We start from the raw sequence: 21,683 nt of genomic DNA, 5'->3' as shown, positions 1-21,683 counted from the left end.
TTGGCTCAGAGTTGAGCAATGTCTTGATTCTAAAATTATCCTTGTCAGAAGACTCCATGGTTTCACCCCTACCAATCTCTAATCTTCTCTAGGTTCACAACCCTTTTAGATATCCCTGCTTCTCTGATTCTGGCTTCTTGAGCCTCCCTGATTATAATGGCACCACTGTTGGTCTGACCCTTTAAATCTGAGATCCTATGCTTTGAAATTCATCCTGTACATCTTTCCACCTCTGCTTATCACTTTTCTCTTTTTAGGACTCCCTTAAACCCTCCAGCTTTGGCCAAATTTTTGGTCATCTAAACTCATTCACCAAAGGTCATTAGATATCAACTTCCAAACCCATGATCACTTTCATCTAGAAGGACAAGGGGGACAGATACATGGGGCTATCACTTATGCATGGATGTCTTGTTAACAGGTTTGTATTCAGTGGCAAAATTTGATGAATAGCTAGTAATTGCACTCCAAACAACTTCCATTTCTAATTTTGCTACCCGATGGGAAACTTAACTATGATTAATATACATGGTGTAAATAAGCATGTCCTCTCTCTCTCTCTCTCTCTCTCTCTCTCTCTCTCTCTCTCTCTCTCTCTCTCTCTCTCTCTCTCTCTCTCTCTCTCTCTCTCTCTCTCTCTCTCTCTCTCTCTCTCGTGCACGCGGGCACTCTCACCCTCGCATACGCACTCTCACTCTGAAATTAATCCTGTTGCATTCCATCTCCTGGTTGGGAAAAGCTGCTTGAGCAACATGTCTAATGAATGTTTTCTGCCTGCTGCTGAAATTATGTTCTTGGTCCTTTCCTCCATCTCCTTTTTGGCAAAATTAATATTCCAAAATAAGTTAGTTGGCTAGAGCATGGTACTTAATGTCTCATGGTTCAAGCTCAATCCTCATAAGTTGAGGTGGGTATAGGGACCTAGCATCTCCTTTTGCCTATTGTGATCTTATGGTGTCAAAATATGTGGAGAGCTGTGATTAGCAACCATCAGACAATGAGGATACTACATGACTAGATTCTCCTGAAACCTGGTTTCCCATCAGAATACAAGACGGTGAAAGCTGTTTTCTCCACTCATTCTGTTCTCTTCACAGTTATTGCGGAATTCATGATCCAGCCTGTGTTGTTTACTGCAACACCAGCAAGAAGTGGTTCTGTAATGGCCGTGGAAACACCTCTGGCAGGTAAATGAGGAGTGTTGTGATATTGAACAAATTCTTCAGAGTGACAATAGTTCAGTTGACTGCAGTCTTAACTCAGAGTTTGAAGTTTGAGGAATCAGGCCCTGCTTTGATATTAGATTGTACCTTTTGATTTAGGGGATTTTAGGGGATTTCTATATATTGGATGTGAAACTTCAAACTGAAACTCTACCTGCCTACTCGGAATTATATAAAAGATCCCATGTCATTGTTTGTAAAGGAGCGCTGAGTTCCTGGGTGTGCTTGGCAACACAGTTCTCTAAAGCAAAAGCATATTGTGTTGGCCAGTCCATTCACTGCCTGTTGTGTGCAGATTGACTGTGGTAATTGCCAATACAGCATTGACTGAAGTAGAATTGATAGAAATAGTTTTGATTTATGAGAACCTTGATGAACTATTTAAATACTTCAACTTAAATCAGGTTCTCTCGTAGACTTGTTAACCTCGCCACACTATTGCAAATTTTTATTCAGCGGTATGGGGTTTTGGAAGTGAGTTTTCTTACTGCATTGTAGCCACACCGTCAAAGCTAGATTCTGTGAACACTGTCTTTGTCTGTTGAATTTTACATTTAAAGATCCTATTTATTTCAGTGGTCCTGCCTCTAATATTGCATTGTGTAAAGAATAAACTTACAACATATTTAACTTAATTATTTCTAACAAATAAAACAATTCCACTTCAGTTAAATTTTCATTTCAGGATAAAAGTCCTTGCATTTATATTGTGCCTCTCAACAAACTTGTAGTGCTTTACACCAATTTAGTCCATTTTGTAGTGTAGTGTAGTTACTATTTTACTGCAAGAAGTGAAGGCTACCAATTTATGTACTACATGCTCCCATAAACAACAGTGATAACAATCAGTCTATTTTTGTGATTTTGTATCAAGGATAAATATTGACCAGGAAGTTGGGCCTAACTAACCTCGTCCTCTTTGAAATAGTGCCATAGACTCTTTTGCACTTAACTGAAAGATCAAACTGCTTCAGTTTAAATTCTTGTCCAAGAAATGGCATTTTGTTGGTTATGCATTGAAATGTCAGCCTTGATTTGTGTGTTCTGGAATGGGACTTGAACCCACAACTTTGTGACTCTGAGCCAAGAGCAGTGCTAACTGAGCTATTGCAAACACTTGGATAAGTTTGAGCTGTTAATTCACCTGTTCTTCTATGCAGTGTTATTAAAAATGCTGGAAGTTTTTATTGACAGATGGGGATAGTCAGTAAACTATAGATTGCAGTTGCAAAAGTAGGCATAGTAGACATAAATATTAAGGATTCATTGTTTTCATTACAGTGAAAATTTCCTCAATGCTAGTGAAATAATGAAGTGAGGAACTCAGTTTTATTCTGTATATCCTACAGCAGTGGTCTTACTGGCATGCAATGCTGCTAAGCACAGAGTAATTCGCTAAACTTTCCTTCTGTGCCAAACCTATTATAGCAAGTCTCGTATCTTTTTAAATGTTAGTGAAATGTACTTGAAAGCATCTTTTTGTGTCAGTCTGCCTGTAGTAGAATTCTTAACTCTCTAAATGTCATGAGTTGAAGATGAGCTTTTAACTTAAGAGGTAATCCAGGCTGACGCTTCAGTGCAGTAATGAGGAATGCTGCACTATTGGAGATGCTGTTATTCTGAAGAGCTGCAAAATTTCCTGCCAATTCAGATGGATGTAATAATTCCATGACACTTTTCAAAGATAGGTGGAGGAGTTTTTCCTAGTATCCTGGACAATATTTATCAGAAGCAATTTTTAAACTCATTAAAATATTGCTATTTTCAGTTTGCCCTCAAAAACTCTTATACTTCTGAAATATTGATAGCTATGAAGTCTCAGACAGGAAAGACGTCATATTTGTTAAAATTAATTTCTCTTGTCCAAATGAAGCACCAGTATTGGCCTTTTTAACTGTTAGCTGGGTGAGGGCTCCTCTTTAATTTTCAAGTAGCCTAGATTTCCTTTGGTTTCATCTTCCCTTTGATTTGATCTTGCAGCCATATTGTAAATCATCTGGTGAGAGCCAAGTGCAAGGAAGTGACTCTTCACAAAGATGGGCCATTGGGAGAGACTGTCCTGGAGTGTTACAATTGTGGTTGCAGGAACGTGTTCCTCCTGGGTTTCATCCCTGCTAAGGCTGACTCTGTGGTGGTGCTCCTATGCAGGTGAGTCAGTTTGATCTGAAGCTACAAATACCTATGGCTAATATATATTGTGGCTAAACTACAGAGACAAAGAATGCTCAGTCAGATTAGTTAAGCATGACATTAAAAGATCATTTCAGAGATATTGAAACTGCATTTTTAATTTTTTGAGAAATATAGAAATAACTAATAAAACTGAGGAATAAAGCCCCCCTTGTCAGGTTGATCATATCTCCACTTTCAGAATAGTACAGAGGCGAAATAGGAGGCACTGATGCATATACTAAATATAGTAGGAAAAAGTGTAATGTTAGAGGACTCCTAGATACCTAATCTACATTCAAGAGAATGTGCCCAGAGAAGGATGTGCCACACAGTTTCATAATGATGGTGGATAAAGTAATGGAATCACTTCTTATATTTAGCTTTGAATAAGGAATACACAGAAATCAAAAACGCAATCTATATTTGAAACGGATTTTAAAAGGGTTAGTTTTACTGAATCAACCTAATTTAATTCTTTGAGATAATAGAGAAGGGTAATTTTTTTCAGCATTTTCAAAATATGTTCAATAAGTTACCACATATAATAATACATTAATGAAGAAAGTGAAGATATATTGAGTTAGGGATCGAATGGTAAAATGCATAACTAGCTGGCTGATGAGACGGAGTGCAGAAAGTAAAGTGTATTCTATGCCAGAAAGTTAGGGGTTACCCTAAAGGATCAGTGCTGAACCATTGTTCATGATTTACGGTGCAAAACAATTTCTAAATTTCTGGATGCTACCAAATAATTAATGCTAAGGAGGAATGCAGTCGTTATAAGAAGGCATGAAAAGACTTTGCAAATGGGCATGGAATTAGCAAATGTGTTTCAACACTTAAGATATTTCAAAAGCAGAATTTCAGATGCTAGAAAGATCCAGCAGGGCTGACAACATATGGTATTTATGAAGAAAATAAAAGTAACACAAAATTGATGGTAATTTCATCATATCTAAATCAGTTAAAAATTTCCTGGGTTTTAAGAAATTGCACAGCAAGCAAAAGGAATGAGAATTAAAGGAAAGGTTGCAATATGGTCGAAGAGAGATCAAGTGACCAAGAGGGGTGGTGATGAAAGGCAATCAGATTGTAATTAGATAAGTAGAAAAACAAAATGTGCTTCCAAGGGATGTGTAAGTGGGGAAGAAAAAATCTTCAGCTTTCCAAAACAAAACAAAACAAATAATGGGACAGTTGTTACCTCACAAAATTGTTCACCTTGAGTCTGGAAGACTTGTTAAGTGTCTTGTTGAAAGATGTTAACATTAAGCTCCAGTGGAATAGTGTAAGAGGCTGAAGACAAAGGTGGGAGTGGGACAGAGGATTAAAATGACAGGCTACCAGGGCTCAAGGTATCAGATGCAGGCTCAAAAGAGTTATTCTGTAAAACATTTACACAAACTGATCTCCCTAGTAGAAACTGCATTGTGTGCAATAATTGCAGTACGTTAATACTAAATTGCTGTTTCCCTGGCCTGTCCTACCCTGTCACCCACCTATAACTGCAAATCACAATTGTACATCTACATCTCCAGAATTAGTTTACTACTATCAGTTCTTTTGTCAAATATGTGCATTTCTATGGCCACCTTATGGAAGCTTGTTAGTGGAGGCAGAGACAAATAGAGCAAATTTCCTCATTTTTGAAAAAATACTGAAAAGTAATTTTTTCAATCAACCCGTTCTGATACATTTCCCACATTCCTGGAACAAGTGGGACTTGAATCCAAACATTCTGGTCAGGTAGGGATATTATCACTGCTCCACAAGAGCACCTGCCAGCCGTTGGCCCAAGCAATATTTGATAATGTGGCTGCACAAACGCATCTCATCTGAAACATTAATGTTGTATTGTTATTGGGAAATAGAATTCTTCTTAACCCCATTTTGTGCAAGAGGAACTAATGAAACAACAAGTGAAACATAGTGTCAACTTAGAATTTGAGTAGTCAGTGGGTGGCAAGCCCATCAAAGTAGTACTACCAACAGTAGTGTTGGTTTAATGCTGCAGCAATAAATTTAAATTTTGGTCATTGTGAAAGTCTGCTTTAATTTAATCCAACCCACTTCTAGGAGATTTATAATGTGACTCTTGTTCTGTGCCTTTTAGAAGAGGCAATTTGACATTGTGGACAATTACTTTTCTTCAGACAGCCATGTGCCAGTCAGAGCAGCCTGAAAGATATCAACTGGGATAGTTCACAGTGGCAACCACTAATCCAGGACCGATGCTTTCTGTCTTGGTTGGTAAAGATACCTTCAGAGCAGGAACAATTGCGAGCCCGTCAGATCACTGCACAGCAGATCAACAAATTGGAGGAGCTCTGGAAGGTACGTATCGCATAATGGACAAATTAATATCAACTGGCTGCAGTCTAATCCGAAAGGGGAATGTGTGATATCGGAACCAGAGCACTCGGGTGAAGTTACACAGCTGTCAAACCTGTCATTAGAGTTTTAACCTGTTGTCTTGCATACCGGAAGAGCTGGCAACCGTCATGCAAACGGTTATGCCCGATTTCTAAGTCACTTGAATGGTATTACCAGTGTGTCCTTTATGCTGTGACTCTGACTGTTGTAGAATCATTTCCAAGGGCAGCAGCTGGGTTATCTCTCCAGAAGCACATTTTGTTAGAATGGTACTGAGTTACTTGTACATAGTCTGCTCATTCTGCGGTGTATTTTCAACTTCTGGTGCTCAGGGTGAGCATAGAGGATGCTGACTATGCATTAATTTTCGTTTAACAAATTGATGGTATATGTGACATATTAAAAGAAAAAAATCTTGAATATTTGTAGATCATGCCATATTTATGTGCCACTACACGACTGGGAATATGTTGCAGATCACTGCAATATTATGTCATTGTACCATTACTCAGTGTTAATTTACTGTATTTGTTATATTAGTTTGATTAGAAATTGAAATGTCAAAATCTAAAATTATGTGTAAGGTTTCCAATCCCCTTCATAATGCCGTCTTTAATGTAGTTACGTAATGTCTGTTTTAGGATAATCCTTCTGCTACCCTTGAAGACTTGGAGAAGCCTGGAGTGGATGAAGAGCCTCAGCATGTACTACTTCGTTACGAGGATGCTTATCAATACCAGAACATCTTCGGTCCACTGGTCAAGCTGGAGGCTGACTATGACAAAAAGCTAAAGGAATCGCAGGTATTGTGTAGAGTGAACCTCTGCTCAAAGTGTAGCTTTTGCATATATTCCTTTTATCTTTAATAGTATTACACTTAAATCTTTTGAGACTTTGTCTCTGTGAAAGTGTCTGGCAACTGAAGAATCTGGAAAATGTTCCTTTCCGTGCACACTGAATTGACCCAGTGAATCATTGAACCAAATAGATCAGTGGCTTTGCGGTTACTTCTTGCTGACAAAACCACTTGGGTCTGTTTGGTAGGACAGTGCTCCCTCAGCTCATAATACCTTTGTCCACAGGACTGATAAAACACAGAAGGAGTCCATTGGTCTATCTTGTCCATGTCGGCCCAGAGACACTGTGTCCTTTCTCGTCCCATCTTACTGCACACAGCCCATAGCCCTGCAGCCTAAAGCCACTTAAGTATCTTTTAAAGAGTTTAGGGTCCACCACCATCTCGGGCAGTGAATTCCAGACATCCACCACCCTCTGTGTTTTTTAAAAACAAAAAGGGTTATACTACTCTGTACACTACACTGTCAGTTTTTGTTTTGTCTGCACATTTCCCAGTTATGTTCTCCACGTTCAAGTCCAAATCATTAATGTATAAAGCAACAGGGATCTGAACACAGCCTTGCAGAATGCCGCTTGAAACTGCTTTCTATTTGCCTGGGTAGCCATCGACCATTACTCTTTGTTTCCTGTTGCTACGTCAACTTTGAATTCAATTTGACACATTACCCTGTATTCCATGGGCTTTTACTTTATTGACCTATCTGCCATGTGGGACCTTGTCAAATGCCTTATTAAAATCCATGCAGACAACATCCACTGTACTGTCCTCGTTGATCCTCCTTGTCACTTCACAGGATTCAATCAAATTTGTAAGTTATGCTGAGTATTCCTGACTAGTCCATGTCTGTCTAAGTGGGAGTTTATCCAGTCTCTCAGGGTTGCTTCTAACAATTTGCCCACCACTGAAATAAGACGTAAGTGGCCTATAATTGTTTGGTATTTTCTTTGTACGCTTGTTAAGCCATGGAACCATAGTTGCATTTCTGCAGTCCTCCGGCACCTCATCTGTGTCTAGTGAAGATTGCAAAATAATCCTTCGCGCATTTGCTATTTCCTCCTTGACCACTTTCAGCATCCTAGGGAGCAATCCATCCAGCCCTGGTGACTTATTAATTTTCAAGGATTCCATCTCCCCTTTAAAAAAAAATCTCTCATTATGATTATTTTATCCATGATTTCACATTGCTATTCTTGGATTACTATATCCACATCATACCTTTCCTTTGTGACAAAAATTAACTTAAAATTCTTCCTATAAGCTTTGCAGCTTCATACAAGATCCCTCCTTCATCTCTATGTCCCACTTTTTCCTTAACTATTTTTGTTTTTTATTTCCTAGTTTAAAAAAGCTTTGGGTTTTTCTTTCTTGCTTGTTAATTTTATTTTCATGACCTCTCTGATTTCGTTATTTTTTTTTCTTGATCCCTGTACTTTCTGTATTCCTCTAGGCTATCTGTAGGGTTGAGTTTTTTTGTGACTGTCATAAGCTTTCTTTTTCTGTTTAATCCTTACCTGTATTTTTCTGTGGACAGCCCTGGGGGTCTACATTTGGCAGTATCATTCCTTATGTTTGAAGGGAACATGTCTGCTTTGTGCTCTGAGGATCTCAGTTCTTAGTGGTTGTTGATTTATCCTTTAGTAGTCCTGCCCAGTCCACCTTATCCAATTCTCTCTTCAGTTTTGTAAAATTCGCTTTTCCCCAGTTAAAAGCTTTTACTCCTGATTTACCGTTGTCCTTTTCCATAATAATAGATCGAAACAAGTTATGGTCACTATCCACTTTACCCCCCTTCCTATATTCATTTCCCAAAACTAAATCAAAATTGCATCTCTTGTTGTTTAAAAGGGTTTTCTTGGACATAGGATATTAATTTTTCACTCACTGCCCCTTATATTATTTGAAACCCGGTTGATTTTCAGATAGCTAAAAGTCTCCTGCTATTAATGCCCTCTTTTTGGGCAGCAGTTAGCACTGTTGTCTCTCAGCGTCTGGGACCTGCTTTCAATTCCAGCCTTGGGTGACTTGTGTGGAGTTTACATGTTCCCCATGTTTGTGGGGGTTCTCTGGTTTCCTTCCGCCATCCAAACATATGCAGCTTAGATGGGTTTGCCTTGGTAACATTGTCCGTCGTGTTTAGGAATGGGCAGGGTAGGCGGGTTATTCATAATGAAAACAAGATTTACTGGGTTAGGGTAGGGAACTGGGTCTGAGTGGGATGCTCTTCAGTGAGTTGGTGCAGACTTAATGGGCCAATGGTCTCTTTCTGTACTGAAGGAATTCTGTAATTCCATAATTATTCCATTGGGCAAAAGTCTGTCTAGATTTATGTTCTTCTATCTCTGTCCCATTATTTGAGGGTCCCAAATACCCCCTTAATAGTATCATTGCCCCTTTTTTCATTCCTAAACTCAACTGACAAAGCCTCGTTTGTTAACTCCCATAGTATGTCATCTCTTATTAGATGGACTGCATTATCTTCAATCTGAGTAACTTGGTTGGATGGAACAATATCTAGTTCATCGCCTTGAGAGGGTTTAGAATTTTCACTTCTCTTCCTTCTTCCTATAATCTTCCCCTTTCAATAAATGACGCTGATGTTTGAAGTCACTTTCCAAAATAAGATTTTTTTCACCCTTCCTTGGTGAGAGCACTCCTTGGAGCCCAAGAATTCTGATACATTTAAATTTGGGCTTGTGCAGATGGTATAATGAGGCCTGAATAGACTTGGTTACATCAGCATTATTACATAGGGGGAAATTATGGGTTGACCAGTGCAAAAGTGATAATGATACTGGGTTGTTTATACCAGTGCTGGTCTCAAAATTGAAGCAACAACTTGTGGTGGTACTCCAATATATTTAGCCTTCCCTTTGTCAAACCAAGACAATTGGTTCTACATGCATTGTGTTTTTAATTTCCACTTTTTAAGTAGAACAGTGATTACTTGTCTGAGAAAAGGGCAGGATTTCACCTTCCATTGTTAGTAGTTCCCTATAACCCCAATGCTATTGTTTCCAGAAAACTAACTTGAAATGTCAGCATTATTCCCTCATTCTCAAATAGCTGACTTCCACAGCCTGTGTCACCACCCATCTGTGTATACAAACGTTTAAAAATATCATGTGAAGATTAGAGAGCATGTGAGCAGGGGTTAGTAATGCTTTCTCTTTGTGTTTAAGTATGATTGAACTATCTCTTTATTAAGAGTGAATAATCTAACTACTTTACTCATGTTATCCAGCTAAATTATCTTGCAGCTTGACCCAGTAAATGAGTTTAATTGTTTTTGTAATTTTAGACTCAGGACAATATCACTGTAAGATGGGATCTGGGTCTGAACAAGAAAAGGATTGCATACTTCACCTTGCCGAAGACGGACTCTGGTAAATGGCACCAATTTACATTATTTTAAATTAAAAGTACAGTTTGGTACATTGGCACAACAATTTCAGACTTAATTGAAGGTGGTGACAAGGAATGCAGGGTGTAGTGCTATTTACTTCAAGAATTGGCAAGTCTCAACAAATTAAATGACAAACCCCTGACTGGTTATCACTGATGGGTAAATCTAAATCATGGTGCAGTTGTCATTCACTTTGTGCACAGAAACAAAATACCAGGCTCAATAAATGAAGTATGTATACATTGATACATTGTAGGAAGAGTCTTCATTGTGTATAAATAGATTTTACACAAGAGAGCTGCAAAGCTGAATGTTTTGTATCTTTAAAAGTGACATTGCCAGACAGTAAATAGCTCAGTCTGAGAACAGTGGAAAGGAACAATTGAACTTATACAATTGGTCTCACAGGACCTCATTTCTGATGCATCCATCACCGACAAAAACATTCCAGTTCTGCAACAGAATGATGGGTTGATTTGCATGCTGCTCCAATACAGTGCTAATAGATTTTGGACAGTTTCAAATTCTATTATTGTGCCATGTATTGTCATAATTTGGCTATTTTCATTCTTGTTCTTAAGACATGCGCCTGATGCAGGGTGATGAAATCTGTCTGCGCTACAAGGGTGACCTGGCACCTCTTTGGAAAGGGATCGGCCACGTGATCAAAGTCCCGGACAGTATCCTTTGTATCTTGCTAATTAAACCAATGGCAGTTGTGCAGATGAAGAGTCTCCAGTGTTTGTATATAAATAATAAGGGCGGCTTTGCTGTGTGCACCTTACTATGCAACTCCTGCACTCTTACATGCTTCTGTATGTGATGTTAGACAGAGACCCTACTTCTTTGTTCATGGGCATTAAAGAAGCTCTGTCAGTGGGAGCAGATTCAGTTTATAAAAGGAAGTTGTCAAATATATCACTGATAAATATTAAAGCCAAGCTTGATAAAAGAAGGTTTGTAGAGTTTAGCAGGAAATGATCAGCTGACCTTTTCAAAGACCCAGTGCAGGCATGATTGGTGAATGATCACCTTCTGTATCAAAGATTTTCAAGAGAATGGACAAATGGAATTTTCCCTTACCCCTCAGTCTCCTGAATAAAGTATTATCTGACTAAAGCAGATTATTTGTTTGTTTATAATAATGCTATTTCAGGGACCTTTTTTTGAAAACATTGTTTGAGTGGTTTAGGTTATGGAAAGCTCTTAAAAATTAAGTTCTTTACTTGCTTAGAATGTCAGTCATCAGTGCTTAACACTGCCATTTGCATATTTTGCCTCTGAGGTGATAGGCGATATTTCAGTAATTGGTATGAGTTCCTGCTTTAGTTCATTCTAGCATTGAAATTGCACACTGAAATATGACTTCCACACCAACTAGTTTTTAGATTAGATTACTTAGTGTGGAACCAGGCCCTTCGGCCCAATAAGTCTACACCGACCTGCCGAAGCGCAACCCACCCAGACCCATTCCCCTACATTTACCCTTTCACCTAACACTGCAGGCAGTTTAGCATGGTCAATTCACCTAGCCTGCACATCTGTGGACTGTGGGAGGAAACCGGAGCACCTGGAGGAAACCCATGCAGACACTGGGAGAGTGTGCAAACTTTACACAGTCAGTCGCCTGAGGCAAGAGTTGAGCCCAGGTCTCTGGCACTGAGGCAGCCCAGTGCTAACCACTGTGCCACCATGCTAGTGTTTATCAGATTTTTTTTGCACTTGGTTAAGTCACTGTTCCCAAATGCCATTGTCCTCTTTGTTTGTTTGGTGTATCTAACCTGTTCTAACAAGGCCTCAGTTTTAGTGTTCTCAACATCTCTGATCTTCAAAATAAATTCCCACAGTTCACAAGTTTATTTTTAACATGGCTGTCTCTCTGAACATTGAATCATTGTATTTTTTTCTCTTTGATTTATCAAAAAAAATTTGGTAAATTTTGGAAGGGACCCAAAAATACCAAATTTCAGGGAAGTTATTCTTCAATCAATAACAATAAACCTGCATCTATAAAGAGAATATGAAATGCAAGCTTGAAGTGGTAACTTGCCTCGTGCATACCCCATGACAAGGCAGTGACCAACCAGAGTTCACTCAATAAGAACCCTTTTCTTATGTGATATAAAATTTGTTATTCTCTTGGTATTTTTGCATCTATCCTGATGGGTATAAGATGAAAAGATTTGACAGGGTGCTCTTTTATAAACAATACATAACCGACATTGCTTGTCATCTGCTTTTTTGTCCATTCCATCATTTCATCAACATTCTCCACCAGCTTCCTTCAGTCATTTTTTAAATTCAATATAACATAATTTGAGTATTTGCGAATTGGCCTACTCCTAGTCCTATGTCAGAATCATTGATGTAAACAGCACTGAAGTAGTCTCAGAACAGAATCCATAGGGGACCAAAGCCCGCTCTTGAAACTTACGTTTTCCTCCTTTTCAAACTTTTTAAAAATTCACTCATGGTACGTGGGTGTTGCTGGCTGACCAGCATTTATTGCTTATGTCTAGTTGCAGTCCGGTAAAAACAATAATTGGAGATGCTGGAAACCAGACACTGGAGTAGTGTGGTGCTGGAAAAGCACAACAGTTCAGGCAGCATCCGAGGAGCAGGAAAATCGACGTTTCGGGCAAAAGCCCTTCCGAAGGGCTTTTGCCAGAAACATCGACTTACTAGTTGCAGTCTGCATGCTGTGGGATGACCCACAATGCCCTGAGGGATGGAATTCCAGGGTTTTAGTTCAGTGACCGTGAAGGAACAACAAATTTCCATGTCAGGTTTGGTGAGTAGCTTGGCAGGGAACATGCAGGTGGCAGTTTTCCTGTGTATCTGCTGCCCTTGTCCTTCGAGATGGTTGTGGATATGAAAATTGCTGTCTTAAGGATCCTTGGTGAATTCCTGCAGCGCGTTTTGAATATAGCGCACACTGCTGCTACTGAGCATCAGTGATGCTGGAAGTCCTTTTTTTTTGTTGTTGATGTAGTGCCACCTTGTCCTAGATTGTGTCAAGCTTCTTGTGTTCTTGGAATTGGACCCATCCAAGCCAGTGGGGAGTATTCCATCACACTCCTGACTTTTGCCTTGTAGTTGATGGAGAGGTTTCGGGAGTCAGTTAGGGAGTTACTTAGAGTTATAGAGATGAACAGCACGGAAACAGACCAGTTGGTCCAACTCGTTCATGCTGACCAGATATCACAACCCCATCTAGTCCCATCTGCCAGCACCCGCCCCATATCCTTCCAAACCCTTCCTATTCATATACCCATCCAGACGCCTTTTAAATATTGTAATTGTGCTAGTCTCCACCACTTCCTCTGGCAGCTCATTCCATACGCTTGCCACCCTGTATGAAAAAATTGCCCCTTGTGTCTCTCTTATATCTTTCCCATTTCACCCTAAACTGTGACCTCTAGTTTTGAACTCCCTCACACCAGGGAAGAGACTTTGTCTATTTGTCCTATCCGTGCCCCTCATGATTTGTAAATCTCTATAAGGTCATCCCTCAGCCTCCGATGCACCAAGGAAAACAGCCCCAGCCTGTTCAGCCTCTCCCCATAGCTCAAATCCTCCAATCCTGGCAACATCCTTGTAAATCTTTTCTGAACCCTTTCATGTTTCACAACATCCTCTGATAAGTAGGAGACCAGAATTGCACGCAGTATTCCAAAGGTGGCCTAACCAATGTCGTATATAGCAGTAACATGACCTCCCAACTCCTGTACTCAATACTCTGACCAATAAAGGAAAGCATACCAAATGCTGCCTTCACTATCCTATCTGCTTGCGACTCTACTTTCAAGGAGCTATGAACTTGCACTCCAAGGTCTCATTGTTCTCAGACACTCCTTAGGACCTTACCATTAAGTGTATAAGTCCTGTTAAGATTTGCTTTCCCAAAATGCAGCACTTCGCATTTATCTGAATTAAACTCCATCTGCCACTCCACAGTCCATCGGCCCATCTGGTCAAGATCCTGTTGTAATCTGATGTAACGTTCTTCACTATCCACTACACCTCCAATTTTGGTGTCATCTGCAAACTTACTAACTGTACCTCTTATGCTCGCATCCAAATCATTTATGTAAATGACAAAAAGTAGTGGACCCAGTGCCAATCCTTGTGGCACTCCACTGGTCACAGCCTCCAGTCTGAAAAACAACCCTCCACCACCACACTCTTGTCTTCTACCTTTGAGCCAGTTCTGCATCCAAATAGCTACTCCTCCCCTTATTCCATGAGATCTAATCTTGCTAATCAGTCTCCCATGGGCAACCTTATCAAACCACTTACTGAGGCCAATATAGATCACATCTACTGGTCTGCCCTCATCAATCCTCTTTGTTACTACTTCTGAAAGCTCAATCAAGTTTGTGAGACATGATTTCCCACGCACAAAGCCATGTTGACTATCCCTAATCAGTCCTTGCCTTTCCAAATACATGTACCTCCTGTCCCTCAGGATTCCCTCCAACAGCTTGCCCACCACCAACATCAGGCTTACTGGTCTATAGTTCCCTGGCTTGTCTTACCGCCCTTCTTAAAGAGTATAACTACGTTAGCCAACCTCCAGTCTTCCGGCAACTTGCCTATGACTATCGATCATTGCAAGGTGCCCAGCAATCACGTCTCTTGCTTCCCACAGAGTTCTTGGTTACACCAGATCAGGTCCTGGGATTTATCCACTTTTGTGTTTCAAGACATCCAGCACTTCCTCCTCTGTGTAATATGGGCACTTTTCAAGATGTCACCATCTATTTCCCGACATTCTGTATGTTCCATGTCCTTTTCCACAGTAAACACTGATGCAAAATATCTGTTTAGTATGTCCCCCATCTCCTGCAGCTCCACACAAAGGCCGCCTTGCTGATCTTTGAAGGGCCCTATTCTCTCCCTAGTTACTATTTGTAAAAACTCTTTGGATTCTCCTTAACTCTGTTTGCCAAAGCTATCACGTGTCCCTTTTTGCCCTCCTGATTTCCCTCTTAAGTATACTCCTACTGCCTTTATACGCTTCTAAGGATTCATTCGATCTATCCTGTCTATACCTGTCATATGTTTCCTTCTTTTTCTTAACCAAACCCTCAATTCCTTTAGTCATCCAGCATTCCCTACACCTACCAGCCTTTCCTTTCACCCTATCAGGAATATTCTGTCACTGGGTTCTCATTGTCTTGTTTCTGAAGTCTTCCCATTTCCAGCCACATTTATGTTTACCTGCACACATCTGCCCCCAGTCAGCTTTTGAAAGTTCTTGCTTAATACTTAACACAGTATTCCCAGTCTCTGACCTGTTCTTGTAGCCACTGTACTTATATAGTGAATCAGTTCACTTTCTGGTCAATAGTAGCCCCAAGGATGTTTTTGGTGGGGGATTCAATTATGGTAACACCATTGAATGCTAAAGTGTGGTGGATAGATTGTCTCTGATTGGAGATGGTCATTGCCTGGCAGTTGTTGAGAATATTCCTTGGCACTTGTCAACCCAACCCTTAATATTATCCAGTTCTTGTTGAGTTTGAGCATAGATTGTTTCAATATCTGAAGTCACAAATGGTGCTAAACATTGTGCAATCATCAGTGCACATCACTACCTCTGGCCTAATGATGGAGGGAAGATCATTGATGAAGTAGCTGAAGATGGTTGGGCAACACAACCCTGAGGAACTCCTGCAGAGATGTCCTGGAGCTCAGATGACTGACCTCCAACAACACGGTCAACCCTCCTATATGCCAAGTATGACTCCAACAGGTGAAGAGTTTATCCCCAATACCCATTGAACCCAGTTGTGCTAAGGCTCCTTTATGCCACAAACAGTCAAATGTCGCCTTGATGTCGAGGGCTGTCATTCTCGTCTCATCTCTGGAATTCAACTTTGTCCATATTGAACCATGGCTGTAATGAGGTCAGGAGCTGAGTTGTGGAACTCACTGTATTACTGAGTAGGTGCTGCTTGATGATGTTGATGGCACCTTCCCACTATTTTACTGATGATAGAGAATTGACTGATGGGTCAGTACTTGGCTGGATTTGATTTCTCCTGTTTTTTGTGTACAGGAGATACCTGGGCAATTTTCCACATTGTTGTGTAGGTGCCAGGGTTGTAACTGTACTTGACGAGCTTGCCGAGGGGAGTGGCAAGATCTGGAGCACAAATCTTCAGTACTATTGCTGGAAAGTTGTCAGAGTCCATGGCCTTTGCATTATCCAGTATCTCCAACTATTTCTTGATATCACATGGAGTGAGTTGAATGAACAGAGGGTGGTATCTAATGCTGAGGACCAGTAGAGGAGGCTGAGCTGGATCATCCACTTGGCACTTATGGCTGAAGATCACTGTGAAAGGTTCAGCTCATCTTATGCACAGATGTGTGGGCTGTTTCATCATTGAAGGGATGGGATTGTTTGTGGAGCTGCCACTTCCACTGAGTTGTTGAATTGTCCACCACTAATCATGACTGGATGTTACAGGACTACAGAGCTTAGATCTGTTTATTGTGGGATAGTCTAAGTCTCTTTCTACCACTTGCTGATTATGCTGTTTGTCTGGAGTAAGTATTGAGGACTTTCTCAGGGCAACTTCCTCCTGATTGTATATCACTGTGGGTCACCACCTGTGCTGGGTCTGTTCTGTCAGTGGAACAAGACGTATCTAGGGATGATGATTATAGTGTCTGGGACATTTTCATCCATTTTTCTAACTTTCCCCTTAGCTTGCAAGTTTTTTCCTTTTCAAGTAGTAACTCAGTTTTCACTTGAAATATGCCATTGAATCTGCTTCTACTGCCCTTCAAGACTGCATTGCACAACTTGTAACATTGGTATTTTCTCCATGGCTTGTTTTGCCACTTAATTCTGTGCCCTCTGATTACAGACCTTGCTGCCAGGAAGAACAGTTCGTTGATTATTTTCCAAACACTGTTTGTATTTCTGGCACATATTAAGTCACCCCTGAACTTTCTTTGCTCCAAGATAGCAATCTTAATTTCCAGTCTCTCAACCTAACATTATTTATTGAAGGTAATATTCTTCCTTTTAAAAACTGATGTTTGGTCACCTTCCAGTCCTCTGGCGTGCCCTGATTCTTAGCACCTTGAGGTACCATTTCTTGGGCCTTCATTGTTACTTCTCCTTATTGCCCTCCTCATACAGTGCCAATGTTGCTGCTTTTTCCTTGGGGCAATATTAATGCATTTACTGACTTCTCTAAACCATTGATTTATCATTGTTTCATGTTGCATTTGACCAGTTTTGGGGGTAGCTCCTTTTTAATTTCTTTGCTGTAGTTGTCATCCTAATCAAAGGGCGGGCCTGACTGTCCTTTAGAACAAGTTTGAGGGTTCGAGAGATGAAAAATTATCCTCTTTAAATATTTGAATTTACAAACCTTTTTTAAAGTTAACACAAAAACTGGAAATGCAGGTTAAGAGCGCAACTAGTTCATTTGACCTGCTGTGACAGTTTTAAATGCGATATATATTTGTTTAAAGCATAATTTAGATAATTCTAGAATGCAATTGTACGGCCTGACTCAGCTCAGGCTAAGCGTTATGTCTCTAACTGATCTGTGTAGATTATGGGGATGAGATCGCTATTGAATTGCGCAGCAGTGTTGGAGCTCCAGTTGAAGTAACCCACAACTTCCAGGTGGATTTTGTCTGGAAATCAACTTCATTTGACAGGTAAGTTGCTAATTTGTCCAACTTTGCCCTTTTTTAAATATGTAGCTTTATCAGCTTTTTATTTTCTGGGGTGTAGGTTTGCTATTCAGACGTTTCATTACCTGGCTAGGTAACATCATCAGTGGCGACCTCCGAGTGAAGCGAAGCTGTTGTCTCCTGCTTTCTATTTATATCTGTTTTTATTTTCTGTCTAAATGATGTTGGCAATATTGACAGTGTCAGGCACATCCACTTTTTTTAAAAAAAGGTCAAGTGGAAGAATGCAGATTGTTTTGATCAATCCAACAATTCCATTTCACATTTCCAGCAATCCAGGACATTGTAATGTTAGTTGATATAACAATTTCTTAGCATGTGCCTGATTCCTAGAAAGGAATTTAGCTATTCTTAACAAGGGTTAAAATTAAATATTGTAGGTATAACTATTACCCACTTAAAAGGGATGCTGCATCTGGAGTTCAGTAACAGGAAGCTGTCCTGTAGCATAGGAGGAGGCTATTTGACACACCCTGCTTGTTCATGAGGTACAAATTGATCTAATTTTCCTCTTGTAAGCTTGCAAATTTCCCCTTTTTTTGTGAACTCCAGTGTCCTAATTTTCAAAATAGGAATGATTCTCTAGTATTCGGGTGCTATTGAATGCAGTAACAATATTAATGTTAATGCTTGTGATGTTGTGTGCAGAATGTCTATTGTTGCACAAGTGTAACATTTGAGTGTAAAATAGATTTGAAACTGAGAAAAAGGGAATGTATGGGGAACAATCCAGGAAGTAGGTAGTAGTTATACTCTCTGTGACATTCCTTAACTGGTCCACAAACTGGATCAGTCCGTGGTATCGGAATCTGTTAGCTCAGCTGCTGTTTGAAAGCCTTGTCTGTTTATTCCAGTGACAGGGCAATGTATACATAGTGAACTTGTGGATTTTTCATCTTACTAGAATTTAAACAATATCTGTTAGCCATCTGATCTTTATGTTTCCGTTCTTTGTGGGGAATGCCCTCCCTTTCAGATGCTTACTGTCATTTTAGTATTCCTGTGACCTGAGCACTCATCTGTGGTATAAGTGAAACTTCACTTGAATGTGTTCTTTTCCCTTCTCCCATGACAAATTGCCTTAAAAAAGTTTGCTATTATTGTACTTCCCCTGACAAAATTTCAAAGGCTGTCTTGCTGATGTTTGAGGGGCCTTACTCAGTCTCCAGTCTTCCGGCACCTCACCTGTGAGTATCGATGATACAAATATCTCCATAAGAGGCCCAGCAATCACTTCACTGGCTTCCCACAGAGTTCTAGGGTACACCAATCTGTTCCTGGATATTTATCCACTTTTATGCCTTTCAAGACATCTAGCACTTCCTCCTCTGTATTATGGACATTTTTCAAGATGTCTCCATCTAATTCCCTACATTCTGTATCTTCCATATCCTTTTCCACAGTAAATACTGATGCAAAATATTCATTTGGTATCTGCCCCATATCCTGTGGCTCCACACAAAGGCAGCCTTGCTGATCTTTGAAGAGCCCTATTCTCTCTCTCGTTACTCTTTTGTCCTTAATGTATTTGTAAAAACCCTTTTGGATTCTCCTTAACTCTACTTGCCAAAGCAATCTCATGTTCCCTTTTTGTCCTCGTGATTTCGCTCAAGTATATTCCTACCACCTTTATACTCTTCTAAGGAGTCACTCGATCTTTGCTGTCTACACCTGACATATGCTTCCTTCCTTTTCTTATTGACGACAATAAAAGCTTAGTCTAGGCTCTGATTAGAATCTTATGCAGAAGTCGAACTCCTAGCTGTTTCTTACCTCCACCCTAGGTACTGAGGCCATTTTCAGCAGCCTGGCTGTCCAAACTAAGATCTGCTAGCTTGGTACAAATTAGGGGTTCAACTTTAAAACATGAGCGGGACAGCATGTGCACAATGATGCTGTTTTCCTGGTTTCTGTGCACTGAGTGAATATTAGAGGGACTAACATAGTAAACTGGAAGAAATCCAACAAATGCTTATTGGCATATCACCATCCGATCTCACTTATTAGAGGCTGATAAGAGTTTTATGGTTGGGAATGTATTGGCTAATGCAACCAAGATTGTCCCTGAGACTTGACTAACATGATGTTGGCATGGTTGCTCCTCTCTTCACTGCAGTGTGAATTTGTACTGTGACCCATTCTGATAACATGTGCCTTTATTAAACTTTCAGAATGCAGAGTGCATTAAAAACCTTTGCAGTGGATGAGACCTCTGTGTCTGGCTACATTTACCACAAATTGCTTGGCCATGAGGTGGAGGATGTGATTATTAAATGCCAGCTGCCCAAACGCTTCACTGCCCATGGTTTGCCTGACCTTAATCACTCTCAGGTAGGCACTTTTTTGACTGACATATTAACTTCTGTCTGATTTGTCATCGGTGACTGCAGATGTTCTGTCAATGTTGTTTTCAATGCTTTTATCAAGTCCAGCCTGTAATCTCCCAGTTGTACTTTGCGCAGGCTGTGCAAGGAAACCTAACCTCAGTAAGATTGCACCATACATGGTCAGGCTTAGAGCTGTAAGATGTAAGAACTAAGGTGCTCATTTTAATCACACTTCTGTAACCTGCTGTGCTATATTTTGAACACACTCCATATTTATGGTCAGCATCCTTTTAAATTCAAAACTGATCATAAAACAAGGGAAGCAGCAAATTTTACCGATTTGCAATGTTAGTTGCCTATTGTTGCAGCGTCAGCTTGGATCAAAACAGGAAGTGAAAATGAGACTTCCAAGAGAAACTGCATTGTTAGTGTCTTAAGCATTGAGCCATTCAGCCCACCAGTCACCACAAGGTGGCAGCATGTGATGCCTGAGATATTGTTGCCCCACCTCAATTTGGCCCTTTTACCTCTGAAGGCAGCAATGGCATCTTTTTAATGCTTTACCACAGAAAACTGCTACAATCAACAGCACAGCAGTAAATTAGGTTACATTGCCAAGGATTAATAAATCTATGCATCACCGTAGATCTGTCAGCATTGAAACAGCTGTCTTAAAAATGATATGATTTTTTTCATGGATGTAGCAGTTGCATGGCTGAAATATTGTGTTGGCGGGACAATATGGATACAGTAGTTTTCCAGACTAATTCACGTGGCATACGTGATTGTTCTGACTGCTGAAGCTAACCCGTGCAATGCTTCAATGTACTAACTGCGCTGTGATGAGTGAGTCATTTTGTACTGCATCGTTTTCCTAGCTGTAATGTATTTCAAATCGACTTATGCAGTGTTTATATCAGAGTATCTTTAACACGTTTAAGTCATATGTAAACATTCTGCCTCTGCAGCTTCAATTATGCTACTTGGTGAAATGTGAAACATTTAGTAGATATAAATAATTTGATGCAATCTGGATATTGCTTACAAACTGCTTGGATTTCCAAAAGCTTTGAAGTTTTACTATGTCAAAAGAAGAACTGAAAGGTACAAGTGCAATTATAGGTTATACTGCAGTGAAGCGCATCGCACAATCAAAACTCTCATCAGATTGCTATCCATGATAGATAAGATGAGGTTTTAATCTTTTCAACAGGTTTATGCTGTGAAGACTGTTCTGCAGCGTCCCCTCAGTCTAATCCAAGGACCACCAGGCACTGGGAAAACTGTCACCTCTGCTACGATAGTTTATCATCTGGCCAGGCAAGGCAATGGGTAAGCAGCAACTCCTTTTCATACTTAATGTAGGAGTCATCGAATCATACACAGGAGTAGGCCATTTGGTTTCTCAAGTCTGCACCACCATTTAGTGCCTGCCCTTGATAATGTTTCATTCCCTTAACAAGAATCTATCTATCTTTACCTTAAAAATGTTCAAGGACTCTACTTCCAGCACCTTTTCAGGAAGAGTTCCAAAGATCCATGGCATTCTGAGAGGAAAGAAATGTATCTATTTGTTTTAAATGGATTATTACTGGTTTCTA

At 40.0% G+C, this 21,683-nt stretch overlaps 1 protein-coding gene across 4 annotated transcripts in view; it reads left to right on the top strand.

Moving 5' to 3' along the window:
* upf1 (UPF1 RNA helicase and ATPase) overlaps positions 1 to 21,683 on the top strand; it is a 76,794-nt gene that overhangs the window by 34,893 nt on the left and 20,218 nt on the right. For 2 of the 4 annotated variants that reach the window (XM_072594506.1, XM_072594505.1), the window contains exons 3-11: positions 1,098 to 1,187; positions 3,204 to 3,371; positions 5,549 to 5,729; positions 6,410 to 6,571; positions 9,926 to 10,010; positions 10,612 to 10,710; positions 17,611 to 17,719; positions 19,927 to 20,086; positions 21,296 to 21,414. In XM_072594506.1, coding sequence (XP_072450607.1) covers positions 1,098 to 1,187; positions 3,204 to 3,371; positions 5,549 to 5,729; positions 6,410 to 6,571; positions 9,926 to 10,010; positions 10,612 to 10,710; positions 17,611 to 17,719; positions 19,927 to 20,086; positions 21,296 to 21,414 — 1,173 coding nt within the window. Of the gene's footprint in view, positions 1 to 1,097; positions 1,188 to 3,203; positions 3,372 to 5,548; positions 5,730 to 6,409; positions 6,572 to 9,925; positions 10,011 to 10,611; positions 10,720 to 17,610; positions 17,720 to 19,926; positions 20,087 to 21,295; positions 21,415 to 21,683 lie in introns of all 4 variants that reach the window. The other 2 variants (XM_072594504.1, XM_072594503.1) reach the window with 1 other exon arrangement.

Source organism: Chiloscyllium punctatum, chromosome 24 (genome assembly GCF_047496795.1).
Source record: "Chiloscyllium punctatum isolate Juve2018m chromosome 24, sChiPun1.3, whole genome shotgun sequence".
In the NCBI taxonomy this organism is placed as follows: Eukaryota; Metazoa; Chordata; class Chondrichthyes; order Orectolobiformes; family Hemiscylliidae; genus Chiloscyllium; species Chiloscyllium punctatum.
Note: the sequence above shows the minus strand (reverse complement) of the source record. Positions and strands in the feature narration are given on the sequence as shown.